Below are 21,983 nucleotides of genomic sequence, written 5' to 3' on the forward strand. Positions count from 1 at the left end.
GCCCCCTTACCTCCAGTCTCGTCCGATCCACATCCTTGGGCAGCTTCACTCGGATCCGGTTTGTGACAATAAGGGCGTCATACGGATAGATCTGCAGGGAGAAGGAAGCCCGGGGTCACCCAGGGAGCAGGTGCGTCTGTGAGGAAGGAGGCCAAGAGCTGAGTCGAGGCTAAGGAAGAGCTACGTACATGCGTCCACATCTGACACACACATTTCACGGGAAAGCACAACAAAAGGAACGTTTAACCTGGGCAGGTGCGGCGCAGCAGGCAGAGGTCAGCGCGGGAGCGGGTGGCCCTTACCTTGTATTCTGTAAGAGAAGCAGAGACCACAGGGGCCAGCTCAGAACTCGCACAGGCTCCGCCCAAAGGTGGAGCAATCCCACCCGGACCCCGCCCTGCGGCCAGACGGGCCACGCCGCCTCCACCCCGCAGCATCCTCGGAGCTGGGGGTGGGGGGGGCCCTGGGCTCCGTGGGAAGCCAGGAGCAGGAGGCATGGTCTGGAGACTGGAGGCCAGACTGGGAGCCCGAGGCAGCGCTGTGTTCTCTCTTGGTTGGGCTGCTGTTTCCCCGGGGTGGGGGTGCTCCCCAGACCTGCCTCAGTTTACCCCCTGGGCTTACCCGCTTCTTATTGTCTTACTTTCTTCACCCTTCAGCTCCTCCTTTTAAATACAGAGCCCCACATGCTAGCTTATTAAAGATTTTTTTCCTTCCAGACTAAAAGTGGCTTGTTAAAAAAAAATCGTAGGATGGGCACGCATCCCCCCAGGGCGGCATCTCTGGGTCCTGTCTGTAAAGCCTCCCTCTCTGGCGGGAGACAACAGTGAGGGGCTCGGGCAGTGGGCGGCTGGTCCCTGAACTTCCCCGTGTGCTGTGCGGGGGCCTGGCCAGGCCAGCTCTGAGCCCGGAGACCTGGAGACCACTTAGAGGGTGCAGGCTGCGACTCCCTCCCCTCTCCCCTACTCCAACATCCAGCGTGGATCAGCCCTGGAGAGCAGGCTCCCGTCACCCTTGGGTAACAACCGTGAGTGAGCATCGCGGCCCTGCGGTTCAGGACTGGCAGAGCCTCCCAGGCGGACACCAGCCACACGACCAGGTCTCTCCAGCAACGCCAACCCCCCTGCAGGCCATCCTGCCAGTGTGAAGCCCCAGGAGACTGCCCTGTGAGCAGCGGGGGCGGGGCGGGCTTTACCCTTCCACTTCGCCACCCTTGTTGTGGGTGCTCGGTGGCTCGATCGCGTCCGACTCTTTACGACCCCCATGGACTGCAGCCCACCAGGCTCCTCTGGCCAAGGGATTCTCCAGGCCAGAATACTGGAGTGGGTTGCCATTTCCTCCTCCGGGGGAATCTTCCCGTCCCAGGGATTGAACTCGCGTCTCCTGGGGCTCCTGCATTGCACGTGGATTCTTTACCCACGGAGCTGCCTGGGAAGCCCCAAGGTGGCTTTTCCCTGCGGCTCTGCCCCCCTTATTATCGTGGACGTGACCGTCGGTGTTTGGTTGGCTGCCGCCCTGGCCTGGGGTGGTCATTCAAACACAGATCCCTTGCCTGAGTGACTTGGAGTGACAAGTCGGTCAGGACAGGGTGGGCCCATGCTCCAGAGGGGAGCACCTAGAGCAGGAGACGGGGGGAGCACTGAGTTAGAGGGGGACACCCCAGGGAGAAGAGGAAGCATGTCAGGTATCAAGATGAAAGCGAAAACCGAAGCGCGACCGCGACCGGAAGAGGCGGGGACACGAGCATCCCCGGCTTCCTCCTCCCGGGCGCTCGGAGCCTTCTGCCGGCGGCCATGGCGGGAAGGGTGGTCTCGGAACGAGAGACTCGTGGAACCCTGTCAGCGGCCCCTGCCCCAGCCAGAGACCCACGGGGTCCCCGCCTCCTGTACCTCGCGTGGCCCAGCCGGCATCCGGGTCTGCTCCACCAGGGCCCACATTGGCATTCTGGAAGAGAAAGAGAGAGGGCGGCAGGGGCAGGTTGCAGGGGGCAGGCAGTCGCCAGGGTCCTGGCAGCCGGGTGGGGGACGAGGGTCAGCCTGTGGTGCCCGCTGAGACCAGGCTCTGGAAAGGCCGCCGGCTTCCCAAGAGCAGGTGTGCTAACGCGCCTCCTGCCGCCTTCAGGCCGCCCCTGCCTGTCCCACCAGCTCCTAAGCTGCTGAGATGACAGCTCCCGGGTGCCTGCCCCTCGGCCCCACAGCTGGCCCGGACCCCGCGGGCCTCTCAGCGGGGCTGCGGCTCCAGCACGGGGCCTCCGGTCCCCTGGACGAGCGGGCCCCAGGGGGCTTGGGTGGCCGGTGTCTGTAAAGCCCCTGGCCCAGACGCCGCGTGTCATAAGCGTGGCTGTGACATGCTGGCACTCAAGGGCTGGCCCTCGGAGGGGCGGCGGACCTGGGAGCCCGGCCACCCTCTCGGGTGCCGCCTCCACCTGTCCGTGGCATCTCAGCAGCCAGCCCTGATGTCTGGCGCTCTCCTTCCCTTTGCCCACCTGGAAAAGTCATCCTGCAAACCTCTCCGGAGGGTCCCCGCCCTGCGACACGGGCCCCGGGGCCCTGCACGTCGGTTGGCTCCCGTCCTGTCCACTCTGTGTGGGCCTTGAGTCCAGGGCCCGCAGTGGAGATAAGCCTTTCACGTGTGCTCACGTCTGGCACCGGGTACAGCACCTGACCCGGATCGGGGCTCTTGGCCAGTGCTTCTGAAACTGGGCACAGTGGTTAAATTTCCATGGAGGGAGCCCTGCAGTGAAGGGGGCGTTACCTCCTCACCCTGGGTCGTGTTACAGGGAGAGGGCTTCCAGCACTCATTTACTGCTGCAGGTGACAAGTGAGCAGCTGGTCACAGTCCTCGCGAGCATGGGCAGGGCGAGGCCTCCGGAAGCACCCAGTCCAACGTCCCTCATCCTGAGCAGGGGAAACTGAGGCCCAGAGACGCCGGGACGAGGTGGCGAGGCAGGTGAGCGCGTAAGCGGAGGGCTGTGGCGGTCTGATCCTTTGTCCATCGCCAATTTTTTAAAAATTAATTTGGACTTCTCACAAACGTTGTATGAGCATCTTGCTTATCTCCATTACTGAGTCCTTTGGTAAGAGCCTGGCACGCCGCACCCTCGTCCCAGCGCTGGGACCTGGGACCGGCCAACCTCGCACCCACCGAGTCGCCCGTGAAGGACTCCCCTTGGGAGTTTCAAGAACGAAATTTGGAGACGGTTTCTCAGGCCGTCTGGATAGGGAACCTCCTGCACAAAGCAAGGCAGCTCTTGTCTCCCACCTTGGCCTTCTCCCCGGGGCCTGTTTGGAATACGAAAGAGAAATGCTGCCACCTAGTGCCCACTGCTCTGCATCACAGGCGGCAAGCTCCCGGGCCAGGGAGCAGCACCACCTGCGGCTGTGGGAAACCCACTTCCGGGCAGCAGGACCAGTGTCGTCTGGTCAGCCAGGCTCGGAGACAGGGCAGAGACTCTCAGCAGGGCCGGGGGGCATCCCTCAGGTGGAGGGGGCGCACCGTGTCAGTCCAGAGCAGAGGAAGAGCAGTCTACTCCTGATCTAAGTACCCAGTGTGGGGGGACATTCACGCCCTCTTTGGTGCAGGGGAGCCCGGGGCCTCTGGCTCGATGTGTGGGCTGGCGGGACAGCTAAGCGGCCCCGGGGGATCCCACAAAGGCCGCACCCAAAGGCACACCCCTAGCTGATCCCTCTGCAGTTCTCAGCAGAGAACAGAGAATCTAAAAGCAACGAACTCTTTACTTCTCCCGTTTGTTTGGTGTTATTAGCTGCCAGCTGCCCTGCACACGCGTTCACTCATCTTCCTGAAGCCTCAGGAGGTGGGCATTGTTATCAGCGTGTAATGGCTAAGGCTCAGAGAAGTAAAGATACTTGCCCAAGATCACACAGCTAATACATGGAACTGTAAAAGACTTAACCGATGCTTTTTAGTTTCCAAAAATTATACTGGGATTAATAACAGGGAGAATGAAACTGGCCGTTCACCACTGACTGTTCTTTTCTTGCTAAAGCTCACGTTTTACTTAGGAGCCAGTGATGTGGAGGTAAGAAAGGGTGGAGATGTGCTTTTATAATAATTATTCATTTGGGAACTAGGCTTACAGAGCTTAGAAGATTTCACAAATGTCATGTTATCTGTCCTAATGATAACTTTAAGAGGTAAGGATGACTCTGTGTGTGTGTGTGTGTGCTCAGTCACTCAGTCATATTCGACTCTTTGCGACCCCATGGACTGCAGCCCGCCAGGCTCCTCTGTCCTTGGGATTTTCCAGGCAAGAATACTGGAGTGGGTTGCCATGATTTTTTTTTTAAAGACTAGGAAATAGAGACTTGAAATTTAAGTAACTTGCCCAAACACACACCCAGTACATGGCAGAGCTGGATCTGGACTCAGGGCTGCCGGATGCTAATGCATGTATTCTTCTCAGCGTCACAGTTGGACAACATCATACTTTTACACTTTGTTAGGGTTTCCTTCATAGTGGTATACACTAGTTAATGTTTTATGGGCGTGTGAAAACCTAATCCAGAAGATACGGATTTTTCATACACCTATTAGTCTAATTTTGTTCTTTGCACTATTAAATTGCTTTCTATCCTTTTTTCCTTTCACTAGATCCTTATCTGATTTCAAGAGTCTTATTCAAAATGCTTTCCATACTTGCATTTTACCAAGGTCTCTGGCCTTGCCATGTTGCTTGGTACATTTAAGTTTATGAATGCTGTAACTGATTTATAACTGGGGTCATCGAGAACGAATTGTTCCCTCTTCATACCACGGAAACTGCTGGTTCGCTTTAACCTCGACTTCCGCCCTGTTCAGTGTTAGCCACTTAGTTGCGTCCTGCTCTTTGGGACCCCGTGGACTGTAGCCCGCCAGGCTCCTCTGTCCGTGGGGTCCTCCAGTCTTCTAAGGCACGTGTTGGAGCCAGCGCTCTCTGGTCCACAGGAAAGACTTTCACAGGCGGCTCTTTTCCCATTTATCCTACAGAGAGGCATGACTGTCCACCACGTGGTAGGCTCTGTGGCTGGCGAGTTACTGGGACATTTAAACAAGCTTTGGGACCTAGGGTGAACGTGAAGGTGAAAGTCGCTCGGTCGTGTCCGACTCATTGCGACCCCGTGGACTATACAGTCTGTGGAATTCTCCAGGTCAGAATACTGGAGTGGGGAGCCTTTCCCTTCTCCAGGGGATCTTCCCAACCCAGGGATTGAACCCAGGTCTCCTGCATTGCGGGCAGATTCTTTACCAGCTGAGCCACGAGGGAAGCCCTTGTGGGGCCTAGGGTGCTGGCTCCAAATCCATCCTGGAACTAGAAGCAGGCGCATTTCCGCCTCCTGATTTACTAACTTCCTTCCACTTGACAGAACACACAGCTGGTCCCGCCAGCCTCTGTGCCCTGGTCATCAGGAAGCTCGCAGCTGAGCTTCGATGGTTTTTCCAGACAGTGTTCTTCTGTGTGTTTCTGACATAATTTTCTCCCATTTCTTTCTTCTCCTGTCCTCTGGGATTTGGTCTCTCTGCATCTGTGCTTTTAATTTAGGTCACCTAGAATCCTTTCAGAAAGTAAAACAAACCAAGAAACAACTTAATCTGACATGGCTGAGCTGTAAAAGACTGGCCATCAATTATCCGGTCTTCCGGCCAAAAAACAGGCATACAGTTATATAAGAGTCTTAGAAAGAGTGAAAAAAAAAAAAAAATAGGAGAGAACATAAGTAAGGAAAAAAGAATTCCAAAGAAAAGTCAACAAGGATTTTCACCAACCTCCGAGCTAGTCTAATGTGAAAAGCTAAAAGTCCTCATGGGATGATGAATTCCGTCTTTATCGACTCTCTAAGATGTACAGACGGAGAAGGCAATGGCGCCCCACTCCAGTACTCTTGCCTGGAAAATCCCATGGATGGAGGAGCCTGGTAGGCTGCAGTCCATGGGGTCACAACAAGTCAAACACGACTGAGCGACTTCACTTTCACTTTTCACTTTCACACATTGGAGAAGGAAATGGCAACCCAGCCCAGTGTTCTTGCCTGGAGAATCCCAGGGACGGGGGAGCCTGGGCTGCCGTCTATGGAGTCGCACAGAGTGGGACATGACTGAAGTGACTTAGCAGCAGCAGCAGGATGTACAGAAGGGCTCACTCTGCTCGCCACCCTGAGGCTAGCAGGAGAAACATTCCTGGAGGGTTCAGCTGTCAACTCTGTGAAGCTTAAGTGTCCGCTCTCTGCTCTAGGAGAGGCTTGGAGATGGTGTCCCCCCCAGACTGTCTCCACCAGCTGTTCCCAGGCTCCTTGGGGGTGGAGCATCTGGAGGCCACGCCTTCCCTGCACTGCTGGGGGCCACTGCTAGTGTCCTTCCAGCATGGCAGCCAAGAGGGAACTCTCCCTAGACAACGCACAGCTCGGCCACCAAGGATGCAAGCCTGTGGGTGCTGACATTCATCCTCTTAATTGTCTCCCACTTTTTGAGAGAAACCCCCCAGACTCGGCTTGTGGGGGTGGAATGCCTTGGCATGGATGTGGCCCAGCCAGTGACCCTGGCGCTTACGGCCCCTGAGTCACAAAGCAGAGACTCGGGGAGCATTCTGACCCAGTCCCTCTGCCCTCAGGCCCCTCATGCTGAACCTAAGGATCTACCTTCTCCCGAGCCCTGGGGGTCCTGTGGACAGGACTGGAGGATAGGAGCAGAAAAATCCTTAAAGGAAACTCAGAGAAGCATGCTGCATGCCCATTCCAGCTTAGCCCATTCTGAACAAACAGGGGAATGGTCAGTAGGATGCACGTGGTTCACCTGAGCAGTCAGTGGGATGCGTGCAGTTCACCTGAGTGGTCAGTGGGATGCACACAGCACCTGAGTGGTCAGTGGGATGTGTGCGGTTCACCTGAGCAGTCAGTGGGATGCACACGGTACCCGAGTGGTCAGTGGGATGTGTGCGGTTCACCTGAGCAGTCAGTGGGATGCACACGGTACCCCTGAGTGGTCAGCGGGATGTGCGAGGTTCACCTGAGCGGTCAGTGGAATGCGTCTGGTTCACCTGAGCTAATCCTGCAGAGGCTCTGGGGCCCAGGACAGACGCAGCAGCAGGGCCCACAGAGGCCAAGGGCGATGGAGCAGGGCCTGAGGATGCCCACAGCTTCTGTGATGGGGCCCCTGTTCTAGGACGTGCCCCGTGGCTGGACCCTGGGCCAGAGGTCAGTGCGAGGGGTCACCGCTCCCTGCATTACACACATGGTGACAGGAACACCCGGGGGAACAAGTGGGGACGAGTCTGAAGGGCTTCTCTGGGAGGATGGAAGTGCTCAGTCTGTGGACAGTGTCCTCCAAGCGGTAAGAGGCTGCCTCTGGGGCAGCAAGTGTCCCGGGGCTGTGTGTGTGTGTCTATGTGGTATGTGTATGTGAGCATATGTGTGTGTGTCTTATGTGTTGTGTGTGTATGTTGTGTGTTCTGTGTGTGTGGTGTTTGTCATGTGTGTGTGTGTGTCCATCTGTCTGCCGTGGGGGAGGTCTGGTGCCACACGCCCACCCCGCCCGGGGGGTCCTCGCTGCGGACCTAGACAAGCTGTGGGAAGAGGGACGAGCACGTGGGCCCAGCTGGGGGACACGCCAGGTGCTAGGCTGTCGGCTACATTCTCACGTCCCCACATTCAGGGAGCGGGGAGAGGGCGCTCAAAGCAGCTGTCAGGAGAGGGCAGGAGACGCCAGCCCCTCGTGTGACCCCAAAAGCGCTCACAGTGCTGAGGGCACCATCAGAGGCGACCGTGGTGATGGTACCAACAGTATGGGGTGGGGGGCAAGAACATGCCAGGAGAGGAGGTGGACGCTGGGCACACACAGCTCGTGATGCGCCTCCATCCTTTCTGGTCCTTGTTAAGCTCCAGGTCACAGGAGAAGGGAATCAGGAAGGCCTTAACGAGGGTCTGATCCCTCTGAGTGGCCCCATTGCCCCTGTCCCCCTAACCCTGGGGTCTCCCTGGGAGCTGGAGGCAGACAGAGGAGGAGGTGTCGCTGGGTGGTGGTCTGGCCCTCGGTGGGGCAGCAGGCAGAGGCAGGCAGGCGGGTGAGTGGGGTCCCCAGGGCCCCTCCTCGTGGCCAAGTGGTCCCCAAGCTGTGGGACCCGCACTAGCCCTGGGCGCTGGTTAGTACGCGTGTCGGGGGAGGGTGTGCGGGGTGGGGGTATCGAGTACCTACCCGGTGGTCCAAGCCATTCTTGCCATGTCCTGTGACAGGGTCAGACTTGGAATAGGGAAACCCTGGAACAGACACAGCACAGCTGTCACGCAGGCGGCCAGGCTCGGCCGGGCGCGGGAAAGGGGTATGCCCATGTGGGTGGGGGGTGACTGGGTGACACGGGAGGACCCTGAACATCCCACCTGCCTCATTCCAGATCCTGATCCCCCGGGAACTGACTGAAGATGGATACAGGAAGGGGGTGGTGTCCCTGAGCCCACCCTTGACCCCGGGAACGCCATGGAACCTGACCCGGCCTGGCAGGCATGCGTGTCCTGTCACCTGGCCAGCTCCTCACCCGGCTGACCAGGAGAGCTGGGGGTAGAGGGGGGAAGGGGCCCTGTGTGGGCAGGGCTGGGCCACCCTGAGCCAGAGGTGACCAACGGAGGCCCAGCTCCGCCAGAGGTGGCCTGCAGACTACCTTTCAAAACCCTTGAGCTGTTTGCAGTTGGGGGTTTTCACATTAAAATCCTAATTTCTAACTTCTCAGGGGGCCAGTCTGAGACATGGGGCTCTGAATTCCCTGTGCAAATCCCACACCTGGTCCCCCTCCATCGCTCACCTTCCTGGCTCCCCTGGGGGGGTGCCCAGGATTTTGAGACACCCATCATTAACTCCCCCGCCCCATCATTAACCACTTCAGTGCCCCGTCTAGAGAGAACAGAACGGAAGTTCCTGGCTCAGAGATGAGTGTGGGACATGCCCCGGAAGGTGAACAAAGGGCAGAGCTGGGGTCCCCGGGGGGCAGGGGACCCCTCCCCACCCTGGGGGAGCAGACGTCCCCTGGATGTCTGAACATCTGTCTTTCCATAGTCTGTGGGCCCATGAAGAGCAGCGGCCACGTCTGCTGACTCCAGGGGTCCCTATTCCCAGCACGTGCTCCTGGGAGCCACCGGAATGTCCCCAAGGACAGAGGACCGAGCCCCCCAGAGGTGAGGCGGGCACTGGGTGCAGAACCGCCTGCCGGCGCCCCGACCCTGCGGCCCACTCCAGGAAGGCCAGCTTCCGAACAGAGGGTGCTGTTAATCCGGGTGCCTGTCTCCTGGGGTTGGCGGAGGGAGGGGGAGAGAAGACCTTCTGAACAGGCCATATTCGCAGGAAAGGCTTCAGCTGGGGGCCTGCCTTGGGGACCTGTGTGTCCCCGGATGGCCTGTGGGAAGGTTCCGGGTGGGGGTCAGGAGGGGCCCTTTACAACGTCAAGGGCAGGGGTCTCAAACTTGTTTTAGCCAAGGAGCCTTCTCACAGGAAACCTGTGTGAAAACTGATCCGTGAAACAGGAGACAGCAGAGCTGGAGAAAGCAAAGCAGGGCGAGGTGCCCGGGCCAGGCCCGCTGGGCGCCTCTCACTCCTGCCGTCACCCTGGGCCCTGCCAGGAAGTGACCCAGCCGGCTCCTCCCATTTCATGGAAAGGGGGACAGAGGCCCAGGGCCACAGAGGAACCTGGCCAAGCTCACCCGGTCCTGAGCCGCAAGACGAGGCCTCCTGGCTTACAGTCCCAGGGTCCCTCCAGGACACATCTGCTCCCCAGTTTACGCACGGAGCCAGAACACTTGGGGGTGTGAGGCTGTGGGGCTGAGGGGCCCTCAGCGGAGACCCAGGAACTCCTGATCAGCCAAGGGTGCTGGCGGCATGTCTCAAAGCGGGGTCTCTGATGAGCGGCGCCAGTCTTGCCCAGGAACTTGTCAGAAAGGGCAGATTATCAGGCCCCACCGCAGACCTACAGACGCAGAATTCTGGATCTGGGGTCCTGCAGCCTGTGTTTTACAAGCCCTCCAGGGCATTCTGACGCTCACTAAGGCTTGGCATCCCTTAGGGCCCCAGGACCAGCTATGCCCTCTCCTCTAGTCTTATCTGCTCTAAACCAGTGATTCTCCACCCGGAAGCCATCACCAGGCCAGCTTCTAAAACCCCCTGTGGTCAGGCTGCCAGCCTCTGTCTCAGCATCCCACGCTTAAGTGTAGAGACCTTGCTTCCATCAGGCCACTTCATTTTCCTGACTCATCAGCTACGACTGTCTCAGCTCTTTCTTCTGCCTGCCTTGAGCTTCTGTATCGCATGCTGCTATAATTTTTGATCATCAACAATGACTTAAGAAACTCATCAAAATGAAAGACAGTTTGATACATTGACTCTGTTTTTACCTACTTTGATGTCCTTCCTTTCTGAATTTCTGAGCCCTCTTATCACTTCCTGAATGGAGAATATCCTTTAGGCAAGTATGTTTGCCAGCGAAAGCTTTGCTGAGTTTTCCTTTGTCTGAGAAAGTCTCCAGTTCCATTCATTCCTGAAGGATATTTCCACCCAAGATAGAATTCGCATCGACAGCAAATGTCTCTCTGCACTGAAAAATGTGCCATGTTCCTCTGGCCTCCGTGGTTTCTAGCGAGAAGTTGGCTGTTATTCACATTGGTGTCCCTGGTAGGGAGTATAAAGTGTCTTTTCTCTTTAACTACTTTCAAGATAGTTTTTTCTGTCTTCTGGTTCTGAAGTTTAAGTATGGTTGTGGATAACTTTGGGCTTAATCTACTTGCGGTTCACTCAGTTTCTTGAGCCGGTAGGTTTATGTCTTTTTGCCATTTTTTTTTGTTTTCAGGCAATATTTCTGTGAATATTTTTTGGACCCATTTTCTCCCTCTGTGTCTCCCATGACATAAGTGTTATCCTACAGGTTTCTGAGGTTCTGTTCGGTCTTTTTTCCTATTTTCTCTCTGCTGTTCAGGTTGGATCATTTCTCTTGTTCTATCTTCAAGCTCAGAGTCTCTCCTCTGATACATCCTTCTCTTCTGTTAGGGAACCCACCTGTGAGTTTTTAAATCTTGCATATTTTATTTTTCAGTTCCATCATTTCCATTGAATTCTTTTTCTTAGAACTTGTATTCCTTCTGTGAGACTTTCCTTTTTTTTTTTTTTTTAAGTTTTCAGTTGTTTCAAGAGTATTTGTAATTGTTTGTTGAAGCATTTTTGTGATGACTGCCTTAAAATTCCTCCTCAGATAATTCTAACGTCTTTTCAGTGTTAGGATATGCTTTGAACTATGGTGCTGGAGAAGACTTTTGAGAGTCCCTTGGACAGTAAGGAGATCAAACCAGTCCATCCTAAAGGAATATTCATTGGAAGGACAGATGCTGAAACTCCAATACTTTGGCCACCTGATGTGAAGAGCCAGCTCATTGGAAAAGACCCTGATGCTGGGAAAGATTGAGGGCAGGAGGAGAAGGGGACGACAGAAGATGAGATGGTTGGATGGCATCACCGACTCAATGGACATGAGTTTGAGCAAGCTCCAGGAGATAGTGGAGGACAGGGAGGCCTGACGTGCTGCAGTCCATGGGGTCGCAAAAAGTCGGACACGACTGAGCGACTGAACAACAACAGGATGTGCTGACTGTCTTTTCTCATTCAAATAGTTATGTTCATAGTCTTTGGTGCGATGAGTGATTTTCTACGGTATTCTGGGCATGAGAATTTTACGCTAGGAGGCCTGGATCCTGGTTAAGTCTTCCATGTTAGCAGGCCATCTCCCTGTTTAGGTTTAACAGGTAGGGCCTGGCTTATTGTGGACTGTGCTTCTGAAGACAAGTCAGTTTTCAGAATGCTTGTTAAACTGCTCTTGTGGTCTTAAGAGTCCACCTGGTGTTGCTGGTAACACCCTGGTGATGAAAGGTGCTTTCCTGGTTGCTCTGTGCCCTGAGGGGGCGGTTGGAGACACTGGCCATAGACGGAGCGTGTTTCCCTGGGCCGGGGGTCAGAGAGGGCGGTTTACTTAGTCTCCTTGTCTGCTGCATGGCAGGTGGGAGACACAGGTCCTGCGTTTTTCCTCACGTCCTCAGGTCTCTGGCCAGTCCGCCTTCCTCTTTCCAGAGTTCTACGGCCATCCACCCTATTGCTCTAGGGCTTTTCCACTGTACTGAGTGGAGAGGGCAGGGAGAGAAGAGTCTCCACTTATCACATCCCTGGGGTGCTATTAAGACCCATTAGAACTGGTTTCTCTTGGGATGGGACCAGCCATTGGTAGATTTCAAAGGTCCCTGGATCCTGGGTGCGGTCAGGTTTGAGAACCACCAGTTTAAAAGGTTCCTTCACACATTCAGAGATTTTATGTGACCATCACAAGCCAAGGCATTACACATGAGCCCATTTTACAGGTGAGGAAGCTGAGGCCCAGGGAAACTAAATGACCTGCTGCTGCTAAGTCGCTTCAGCTGTGTCCGAATCTGTGCAACCCCACAGACAGCAGCCCGCCAGGCTCCGCCATCCCTGGGATTCTCCAGGCAAGAACACTGGAGTGGGTTGCCATTGCCATCTCCGAACTAAATGACCTATAGAAGGCCAAATGATTACTCATGAAGAGGATGAGACAAGCTCCCAGGACTCTATACTTTCTCCCTCAGTAACCCTCTCTGCTACAGAAGCTCTGCCCTGGTGAGGGTCTGCAGGCTTGGGAGTCTAGGGGCCTGCCTGTCAGCTAGCATCAGCTGGCCTTAAGAGTATGTGCAGTGTGTGGATTAGAGGGAGACAGAGGGAACATAGAAAAGGCAGGTCAGGGACAGCTGGGCACTTGGGGCCCCGAGTTGCAACAGGCCCTAGAGGCTCTGCACGCCTGTCCACGCCCCATTTCCAAGCTCAGCCTAACCAGGCCCCCTTGTCACCTCCTCCCAGAAGCCCTCCTGTGGCAACCTTGCCCTCAGCGTTCTGCTGGGACCACTTGAAGGGCCCTGAGTGGTGTCTCCTTGGGTTTGTCCTCTTCTGGGCTGGCTCATCCGAGGTTAATCACTGAATGGATGGGCAAGGAGAGGCCCTTTGCGGGTGGATGACTGTTTCAGGTATAGCTTGAGACACACGGCCCTCCCAGGATGCCTTGTGGATAAGGGGCAGGGAGCCGCTCCCCTGGGCACACACGGCCCCCCCAGGATGCCTTGTGGAGACGGGGCAGGGAGCCGCTCCCCTGGGCACACACGGCCCCCCCCAGGATGCCTTGTGGAGAAGGGGCAGGGGGCCACTCCCCTGGGCACACACGGCCCCCCCAGGATGCCTTGTGGAGAAGGGGCAGGGAGCCGCTCCCCTGGGCAGATCTCGATCAGCTTCACCAGCACAGTGAACGGGTTTTGGTTCACTGATCACGGATACGGAAGTCTGCAGCTGCCCGGCCCTGCTCAGGTTCAGGTCCCCTCTCGGCACCTCGGTGTCCCCATCCAAGGAAGGAGGGGCTGGAACCGCCTTCAACCCCAAGGAAGGTGGGCAGGAGGCTCCTTGGGCCTCCTTCTGAAGCTTCAGGCTTCAGAAGCACATGAGAGGGGTCCATTTCAGGCTCACCACGGCTGGCCCGTGGACCCGACCAGCTCTGCGTGACACCCCAGGGCTCAGCCCACAGGATGCTCACGTTGGAGCCCCAAAGCCCAGGTGCTTCCTGCCAGGAAGACTACACCATGCCCGCCTTCACAGATGAGGCGATGGCGACTCCACACTCAGAGAGGTTTGCTCTTGTACCTAGGGTCACGCAGCAAGGGAGAAGCCAGGATTCACCCCCAGGGGGACCGGCACCCAGATCTAGCCACCTCCGTTGACCCCTCACATGATCTCACGTCCATGGTCAGTGCCCGTGGTGCCCCCACCATGCTGGGACCCATGAACGAGGGAAGGCTCTGCTCAGGGAAGCGCTGGGCACCCTCTGCCCCACGGGCACTCACTGGGGGGCTGCTGCAGGCACAGAGGAGGCGCAGGGCATCCCCTGGACCCTGCCCCCAGGGTCCTCAGGGGGAAAAGGACATGGAGGGCCCTATATAAGGTGTTCCCTGCCGGGGCTGGGACAGGAGAGACAGCTCCCAGGTGGGCACCATGAGACTCAGAGCCAAATTGTGGGTCATAGGGCAGAGAGCTGTGACCCGAGATGTGGGCTCTCACCCCTGGACACCTGAGGGTCTGGGCCCGGCCTGTGTCCCTGCCCACAAATCCGAGGTCACACCCATCCGGTCCCCATGCTGGGGGCAAGCCTGTCCAGCGTGGGGGGCACAGGGACCTTTGCTGAAAGCAGAGTCCCAGCCAGCCCCCAGGAAATGGCAGGGGGTCTCTGCCCTCACACACGAGGGGGCTTCTCTTGGGCCAAGGTCCCCTCCCTGACGTCTGGAGCCCCCATTGCTCTTGCTGGGACCGAACGTGAGTGGGAGGGCAGAGGGCAGGCTGTCCATCCAGCCGGAGGCCAGGCTGGCCACACTTTCCCGGCCGTCTCTGCCCCAGGAGCCCCTTGGCCGCTTGCAGAATGCTGGGCGTCTGACCTGAGCCCTCCAGCCCCCTCGGGCCTCTCTCACCCAGGCTTCCCCCATCCCGCCCCCCAGCCCTGGCTCTCTCCACCCCCGGGGCTCTCCGGGAGCTCCACCTGCCCATGCTTTCTCTCCACCCTCGCCCTAGGTCCTCCAGGAAAGTGGAATGGAGGCAGAGGATGGGGGCAGAGGTGGGTGCTGAGCAGGAGAATCACAGCTTCTCTGGACCCCAGACCCTTTGGAGAAAGTAATGCAGCTCTGGAACCCGCCCAGGGGAGGGCCTGGGCCTCAGGTTACCCACACCCTACCCCTAGGCCCACCTGGGAGCCAAGGGCCCCGGGGACTCTGTCTCCAGCCCAGACCTCTCCTGAGGGCCCCGCCCATCCACCTCTGTGCAGCTCTGGCTGGGTGTCTCAGACTCCTGTCTCAACAGGAAGAACCCACCTTGTTCCTGCCCTGCCTCTGAGTAAAGGTGACCCCGCCCACTTGAGCCAGGACGACCTGGACGGTCATTCTTGATTATGAGCTCCCCCTTGACCGCTCATACCTGTCCTGCTGCTTGGACCGCTCAAGGGGCTTCCCCACGGCTCATCTGGGCCCCGCAGTCCCCTTCGCCCTGGCCCGGCAGCCTCTAGTCTATGTTCTGCAAAGCTGCCTGTCCGCGTTTAAATGGGTAAAACTGTCAGCCTCGTCTTGAATAAAATATGATAATGTGAAAGTTACAACCCTGCTGCCCAGACTCTGGTCCCTGAAGACAGAGAAGAAAGTTCGCAGTCATTGCACGCGGACCACTGGCTTCTGGCCGCCGCCCCCAGCCTCCTGTTTCCCAAACGGCCACCTCGCTTCTTGCCTCGAGCCCCAGTGCAGGCTGCTTGGAAGGTCCTTCCCTGGGACACCCCCAGGACATCCCCAGAAGCCTCCTCCCTGCCGCCCACCCCCCACCAGCCTGGATGACTGCAGTGCGCCCGCCCCCGACAGTCCTGCTGGAGGCTCAGTCAGAGGTGGCCGGGGCGCTGCTGAGAACCCGTAGGCCCACCCCCCACTCGCAGGCCAGGCCGGGCCCTCCCAAGGCTCCCAAAGCCCTTGGCGACCCTGCACATCCCAGCCCCCACGCCACCCACGGCCCAGCAGCCAGGCTTCACCTTTGTGGGGAGGGTCCTCTCCCCCAGATACCTCCCTCTTCAAGCCTGCTCACTCAGTACCCTCCTCCCCCGAGCCCGGCTGGGCCTGGCCCCCTGACCTGCAAGCGCTTTGTCGTCGTTGCTCAGTCGTGTCCGACTTTTGGCAACCCCATGGACTGCAGCACGCCAGGATTCCCTGTCCTTCACCACCTCCCGGGGCTTGCTCAAACTCTTGTCCATCGAGCTGGTGATGCCGTCCAGCATGCAAAGGCAGGCGCCATACGGCTCGCCTTTCATCTGGACTTTGTGTCACCCCCCCCCGCCAGACTGTCAGCTCCTGGGGTGGGGGTGCTGTCTGTGCAGACTCTGCTGTGTCCCAGCACACACCCAGGGCCAGGGCGCGGGAGCCCTCACCAAAGCTTGGTTGAGGTCGGGCGGTCGCGCCCTGTCTCTGGGCCTTTTCTTGCTTATCCGACAAGGAGGGCCAGGACTGACGTCCCATCGGTGTGATGCTCGTGGATTCTGCCCCCTGGGTCTCAGGTCACAATGCCCAGAACTGCGCACGCCCCTGTGCCCTGAAATTCTCATGGGGTTGGCACACCGTACGTCGGTTCTCTCTCTTTCCACCATGGACCAGGCAACGTGAGAATAATCTTTCTTTCTCCACAGCCTGGAAACTCCCAAGGACTAACAGAGGACGGGGAAAGCCACTTCAGGGCGGGCCTGACACCCGCTTTCCTGCTGCTGTTAGCAGGGAGACACAGATGAACAGAGATGCTGTCTCCTGACCCTCCCTGGTGGGCACTGGGGGTGGCGACCCAGGGAGCAGTCTCAGACCCCAGCCTCCAGCCAGGCCCTGACTGGGTGGGCAGCAGGCGGCAGACAAGTGGACGGGACTCCCCGGGGTCAGACGCGCAGAAGGTGGCACACGATGGCAAAGTCACAGGCAGGGTGGGGGGCGCTGGCCCCCACTGGACCAGCCCTCTGTGCGCCTTGGTTTCCATGCCGAGCGGTCCTCCCCTGACCTCCAAGCCCACCCTAGCTGCCTGATTCCCTTCCGAACAGTGGGGTCCTCTCCAGGGCCCACCGAGTCCTCAGGGAAGGGGCTCAGCCAGGCTGGGGCTCTGTCTGACATCAGCACACCTCTGACCCCCTGAGGAGGGGGAACGTGGGGAACCTCAAAAGGGAGAACAGGACTTGAAGGGCCAGGGAGGGGCGCCGAGAGCAGCAGCAGAGCCCAGGCCAGGGGAGGGGCCTACCTCCTGGTGTCCTTCATCCTGTGACCGCATCATGTGAGGCTCAAGACCCTCTCCTTGTAACAGAAAATCAGTACCATCCCTTTCCTGGGCAAAACTCAGATTCAGCAATAATACAACTGACTACATGCAAGAAAGCAAGCAAGCAAGTGAAGGCGTGGGTTGTTCAGTCACGTCCGACTCTTTGGGACCCCGTGGGCTGTAGCCCACCAGGCTCCTCTGTCCATGGGATTCTCCAGGCAAAAATACTGGAGTGGGTTGCTGTTCCCTTATCCAGGGGATCTTCCCAACCCCAGGGATCGAACCTGGGTCTCCCACATTGCAGGCAGATTTGTCACCAAATGAGCCACCAGAGAAGCCCAGACAACTACACACATATACAGATAACGCCCTAGGTGTAGCATAACGGAAAAGAACAGCTGCTGCTGCTAAGCCGCTTCAGGTCGTGCCCGACTCTTAGCAACCCCATGGACTGCAGCTTACCAGGCACTCTATCATAAAACGTGTATTTCAGTGAGATCTCTTTGGAACGACGAGCCATGCCGGCTGAGAACCACCGTCTCAGAGGAGGGAGATATCACACAGATTTCTCAGTCATCTGCTTCCCTGAGGGAGAGCGTGGACTGGGCCATATTTACCACCTCCTCTCTGCTGCCTAGCGCTGTGTCCAGCACATAGTAGGTGCTCAGTTAATGTTCGGTGAAGGGATGGGTGAGTGACCGAACAATGAATTCAGCCTCAGGTGAGATGTGCTGATGGTGTCATGAGTGGGATGAGGTCGCGCCCGGCCCCTGTGAGCCCACGGAGGACCCCAGGTGGGCAGCGGGGTGTGTGCGCGGGCTCCCAGCAGCACCTCTGCCTGTCACAGCTCCCTGCATACTTCTCCAGGGCGGGGTCTCCCCCTCAGCGCCCCACACAGCGTCTGGCACAGAGTGGGTGCTCAATAAATACCCGTTGAATTTAGCGCATCTCAATTCAACAAACATTTATTGAGCGCCCGCTGTGTTTAGTGTCACAGTCCTGCCCTCCTTTGGCGTGCTACGGATGATGTCCTGGGATGCAGGCGGGCCTGCCCTGCTGTGTGCAAACTGCTTTGTTCAGTAATGACTGTAAACTAAACTGGTGTCGATGGACTCACGACAGGGGGCCACTTGCATTTTCTCAATGCAACTTGAGAATAGAAGGTGGATGCCCCTCTGTTCTCAATTTAGGGGTGCTGCTCATCCTGCCCAAATTTCTCAAGAGGCTGGCAGACAGCAAGGCACGCCTGACCTAGGCAGGACCAGCAGCCTGGGTCCTCGTTGCCATTTCCATGCATGATGGGAGCAGAGTGATATCAGCAGGGCAGAGATGAAGTCACAGGTGCAGTGGTCAGACACCCTGGGCTTCCCGTTCTCAGGAACCAATGTCAGAACACCAGCAGAAAGTGAAGCGATGACAGAAGCATTATCACAATCATTGTGAGCCTGCATCCCTGAAGGAGGACATGTACGCACACGCACACACACACAAACATGTACAGACGTGCACACACATGACCACACGTGCACACACATGTATAGACCTGCACACACATATACATATACATGTGCACACGCACACACATGTACAAATGTGCGCACACAGGTACACAATACACGCACACACACGTACACACGTGTGTACACACATACATATACACACATACGCATACATACCAACACAGACACAGGTTTTTGCACTTCAGAGGGCTCGCCCAGTTGGAGCACGAATTCCAGCACAGAACTGCGATTTCTGCAGGCCGGGCACCCCTGCAGCTTGTGATGGGAACACGGCAGCAAGGAATGAGGTTGACACAGACCTCGCAGGTGTGTGATTGTCCAAAATGACTGCACAGCCTCCAGGCCTTGCAGGGTCTACTGCCCGGGGGGAATGCCTGGGACGAACCCAAGGCACCTTGTGTGGCACAAGATGAGGAAGCGGTGCAGGGAGGTGGGCAAACACGCCCAGGTCACAGGGCAGGTCAGCGCGGCACAGGAAGGTCCCCAGGAGGCAGCTTCTTCCTGCCTGGGCTTCTCCCCAGATGGAGCCCCCCCACTAAGCCCCAAGCCAGAGGCAGGCCACGAAGGAACTCCTTGGGGACAGCAGCTACCCACCCCCACGCCCTCCCCGAGGAGAGACTCGGGGAGGCACCAGCCCTGCAGACACGGGCCTGCCCACCACCCAGCAAGGAAGAACCGATGCTGACAAAGCCCACCTGAGAACCCTAGAGTGTCCGTTCCTGGGAGCTAATGCTTTGGTGCCCCCAAGGCAGGGGGCTACTGGGACGCTGCTGGGGGTACTCTGGGGGGATGGTGCAGTAGGAGGTCTCCACCTTCCAAACAATTGCCATTTGGAAAAGCAGAAGGGGCCACGGTTGGGGCCACAGGCAAGTCCCGAACCCCCACCCCCCACCAGGCAGAGAGGGGCTTGGGGTTCCAGCTGAAGCTGCCAGGTCCGGGTTTGCCCTTCACTGCTCCTGTGAGCAGCCCTGCACCCCTCACCCCTGCCCGCCTGCCTCGGCCTTTCCCGCCCCGGGCCGCCAAGTGAACGGGTCTTGCTGAGGGTCTTCCCTGGTACGACCTTCCCAAGGGGATATCAGCCCTGCAGTGACTCTGGCTCCCACTAGGATGGTGGCTGCCGGGCCGGCAAGGCGCCTACAGAGACGGCACACAGAACGACACACAAGTGCGGTGTTTGGACGTCTCCTTTAACAAGCGTCGCCTCCACGCTTCCCGGCCCCTCCCACGTCCGAACACACGCGCCTTCGTTTGTGAGACGGTTTACAGTCGGGAGGACGAGGATGAGGATGGTGGTGAGGAAAAGCAGTCCGTTTGCTGAGCATCTACTACGCGCCCAGATGAGCGCTGGTGGCTCACAGGGCCCCTCCCCACCCCGGGCAGCTAACAGCCCCGCCAGGCACACGGGTGAAACTGAGGCCCAGGACCAGCGTAACTGGCCTGAGGTCAGCGTCCAGCAGGGACTTGAACTCGGGCCTCTCTCAAGGCAAAGCCAGTGTCTTTCCTGGGCTTTCTCACACGCACATCCATCCCCTCCTGGCCTTCTCTACTTCCAAACTAACCTCCAGCTGGTCCACAGAAACCCACCCACAGCCGCCGAGACCCAGAGTCCGTCTGCCGTCTCCCGCGTGTGCCAGGCAGCAGCTTGCTGCTGTTCCCTCTGTAATTCACAGCCTCCGGATGTGCAGAGCGTTACGGGGAGCTTTGCCCCACATCTGAAGGGCACGCCGACTGAGTGTCGCAATCCCCTGGATCAGGCAGATGCGGGTCTTTTTCCCACCTCGCTCCCTGAGGACATGGGGTCCCGGCTCCCGGCCCCTTGCTCAGGAGGGGCGCACAGCAACACGGGGCAGCACTGCTCTCGGCCCCGAGTCTGGACTCACCGCCTGGACCACGCTCCGTCTGCTCCGGAGGACAACAGGCCCTCACTTCCAGCCCGGAAGCCCTTTTCCCCCCGAGGACCCCAGGAGCCTGAGGCAGCCTCCTCCCAGCCGTGGAGAGTTCAGGTGGACACTGGCGTGACCCGCAGGCAGCCTGCTGGCCCGGATGCCATCGAGGAAAGGACGTGTGTGGCTAGGGTCTGCTTCCTGCCCGCCTTGCCCTTCTGTCCGTAGGTGTGCACTCAGAGCTTTTAAGGAGCAAGGCTTAGATCTGGGGGGGATCAGCTCAAGGTCATGGGCCCCTTTTCTGCAAGGCCTTTCATGCTGCACTGACAGCCTCTTGCTCAGAAGAACCACTCACGTGAGTAGAAGTTGTCCCCTGGCACCGTCTGGGGAGGGCCTCTGTCGGTCCCGCTGCTGAGGGACAAAGACTGGCTGTCTAGGTCCGGAGAGTTGGTCCTCGTGTCTGCCACCCCCTTGAGAATCAGCCAGCTGGTCTTCTGCTGAGAGAAAAGACAGAAGCTGAATTTCAGCTTGACCTGCAGGGGCACTGCCCCATTTTACAGATGAGGAGACAGACTGGGGAGGTCAGGGCCCCAGGTGAGGTCACATGTGGCGGGGGTCAGGTAAGTCAGCCTTGGGCTCCTGCCACACTCACCCACCTTCCTTAAAGATGAACAAAGGGTCTTAGCTCTTGAGCCAGGGTGGACTCAAGATTTCTTTTCTTTTCTTTTCAGTCATCTCCTTGGTTAAAGAACCAAAAGTGGCTCAGACAGTAAAGAATCTGCCTGTAATGCTGAAGACCTGAGTTCAATCCCTGGGTCTGGAAGATCCCCTTGAGAAGGGAATGGCTACTCACTCCAGTGTTCTTTCCTGGAGAATTCCATGGACAGAGAAGCCCGGCGGGCTACAGTCCACAGGGTCACAAAGAGTTGGACAGGGCTGAGCGGCTAACGCTTTCACTTTCAAGTCACACAGCAAAGAACGAGGACTTTGGTGGGAGAGGTAGTATTCCTGAGTGCGAGGAGGCTGGTGGGACTGCCTCTTAAACGTGGTTCCATGTGGCCCGTGCCAGACCCCCAAGGAGCAGAACCTCAGGGGAGGAGCTGCGGCTTCGAGTTGGAGAAGGCCCCCCAACATTGGGCCTGGCCCTCATTACCTTCCTGTTATCCGGGTCAAAAGCTCCATCCTCTCCATCTGATCGCCTCGCAGCTGGAAGGGAAACATCAATCGGTCAAGGCAGCGTACCACCGATGGCGGGTTGCACGTCCTGGTTCCCACTTCACAGTCATGCTCAAAATGGAAACGAAAGACACGTCGCAGCACTTGCACTTTTGAGGACTGAGGATCGACCCCAGATCGGCTGCAGAATATCCCCGCAGGAATGGGGGCTGGGGGCCTTGCACAGGATTTGTTAAAAGAAGAGCAGGTGTGTGATGCAAGGTCTCATTAACAATCCAGCTGACCCCTCCTTGGCCGCTTGGCATTTTGAAGATCACGCTTTCTACCTTCCAAGTTTAACTTCAAAGTAACAGAAGGGCCCCGTGGTCCAGCCCCCGGTGGGTCAGACTCTGCTGGGTTGAGCTTCACAGACTTTACTGCTCATCCCCACGTGACCCATTTCTCAGGTCAGAGGACTGAGGCTCAGAGACCTGACGTGACTTTCTCGAGATCACAGATCAGCAGGTGGCAGAGGCTGACATGGGACTCG

General features: G+C 57.7%; 1 protein-coding gene and 1 non-coding gene across 25 annotated transcripts in view; both read right to left on the bottom strand.

Moving 5' to 3' along the window:
• Window positions 1-21,983, bottom strand: part of ABLIM2 (actin binding LIM protein family member 2) — a 168,880-nt gene that overhangs the window by 21,854 nt on the left and 125,043 nt on the right. For 10 of the 24 annotated variants that reach the window (XR_009494981.1, XR_009494993.1, XR_009494985.1 and 7 more), the window contains 6 exons: window positions 21,432-21,484; window positions 20,634-20,775; window positions 8,182-8,243; window positions 1,887-1,941; window positions 248-310; window positions 11-91 (listed from right to left, as the gene is read on the bottom strand). Coding sequence is in view for 3 of the 24 variants with exons in the window: in XM_024993707.2 (XP_024849475.1) it covers window positions 11-91; window positions 303-310; window positions 1,887-1,941; window positions 8,182-8,243; window positions 20,634-20,775; window positions 21,432-21,484 (401 nt within the window). In the remaining 21 variants the exon portion in view is untranslated. Of the gene's footprint in view, window positions 1-10; window positions 92-247; window positions 311-1,886; window positions 1,942-8,181; window positions 8,244-20,616; window positions 20,776-21,431; window positions 21,485-21,983 lie in introns of those variants that run through there. The other 14 variants (XR_009494994.1, XR_009494988.1, XR_009494992.1 and 11 more) reach the window with 5 other exon arrangements.
• Window positions 17,781-17,861, bottom strand: MIR95 (microRNA mir-95). Its single transcript, NR_030832.1, has one exon. It is a non-coding gene; the product is annotated as a microRNA mir-95 (primary transcript).

This window comes from Bos taurus, chromosome 6 (genome assembly GCF_002263795.3).
Source record: "Bos taurus isolate L1 Dominette 01449 registration number 42190680 breed Hereford chromosome 6, ARS-UCD2.0, whole genome shotgun sequence".
Lineage (NCBI taxonomy): Eukaryota > Metazoa > Chordata > Mammalia > Artiodactyla > Bovidae > Bos > Bos taurus.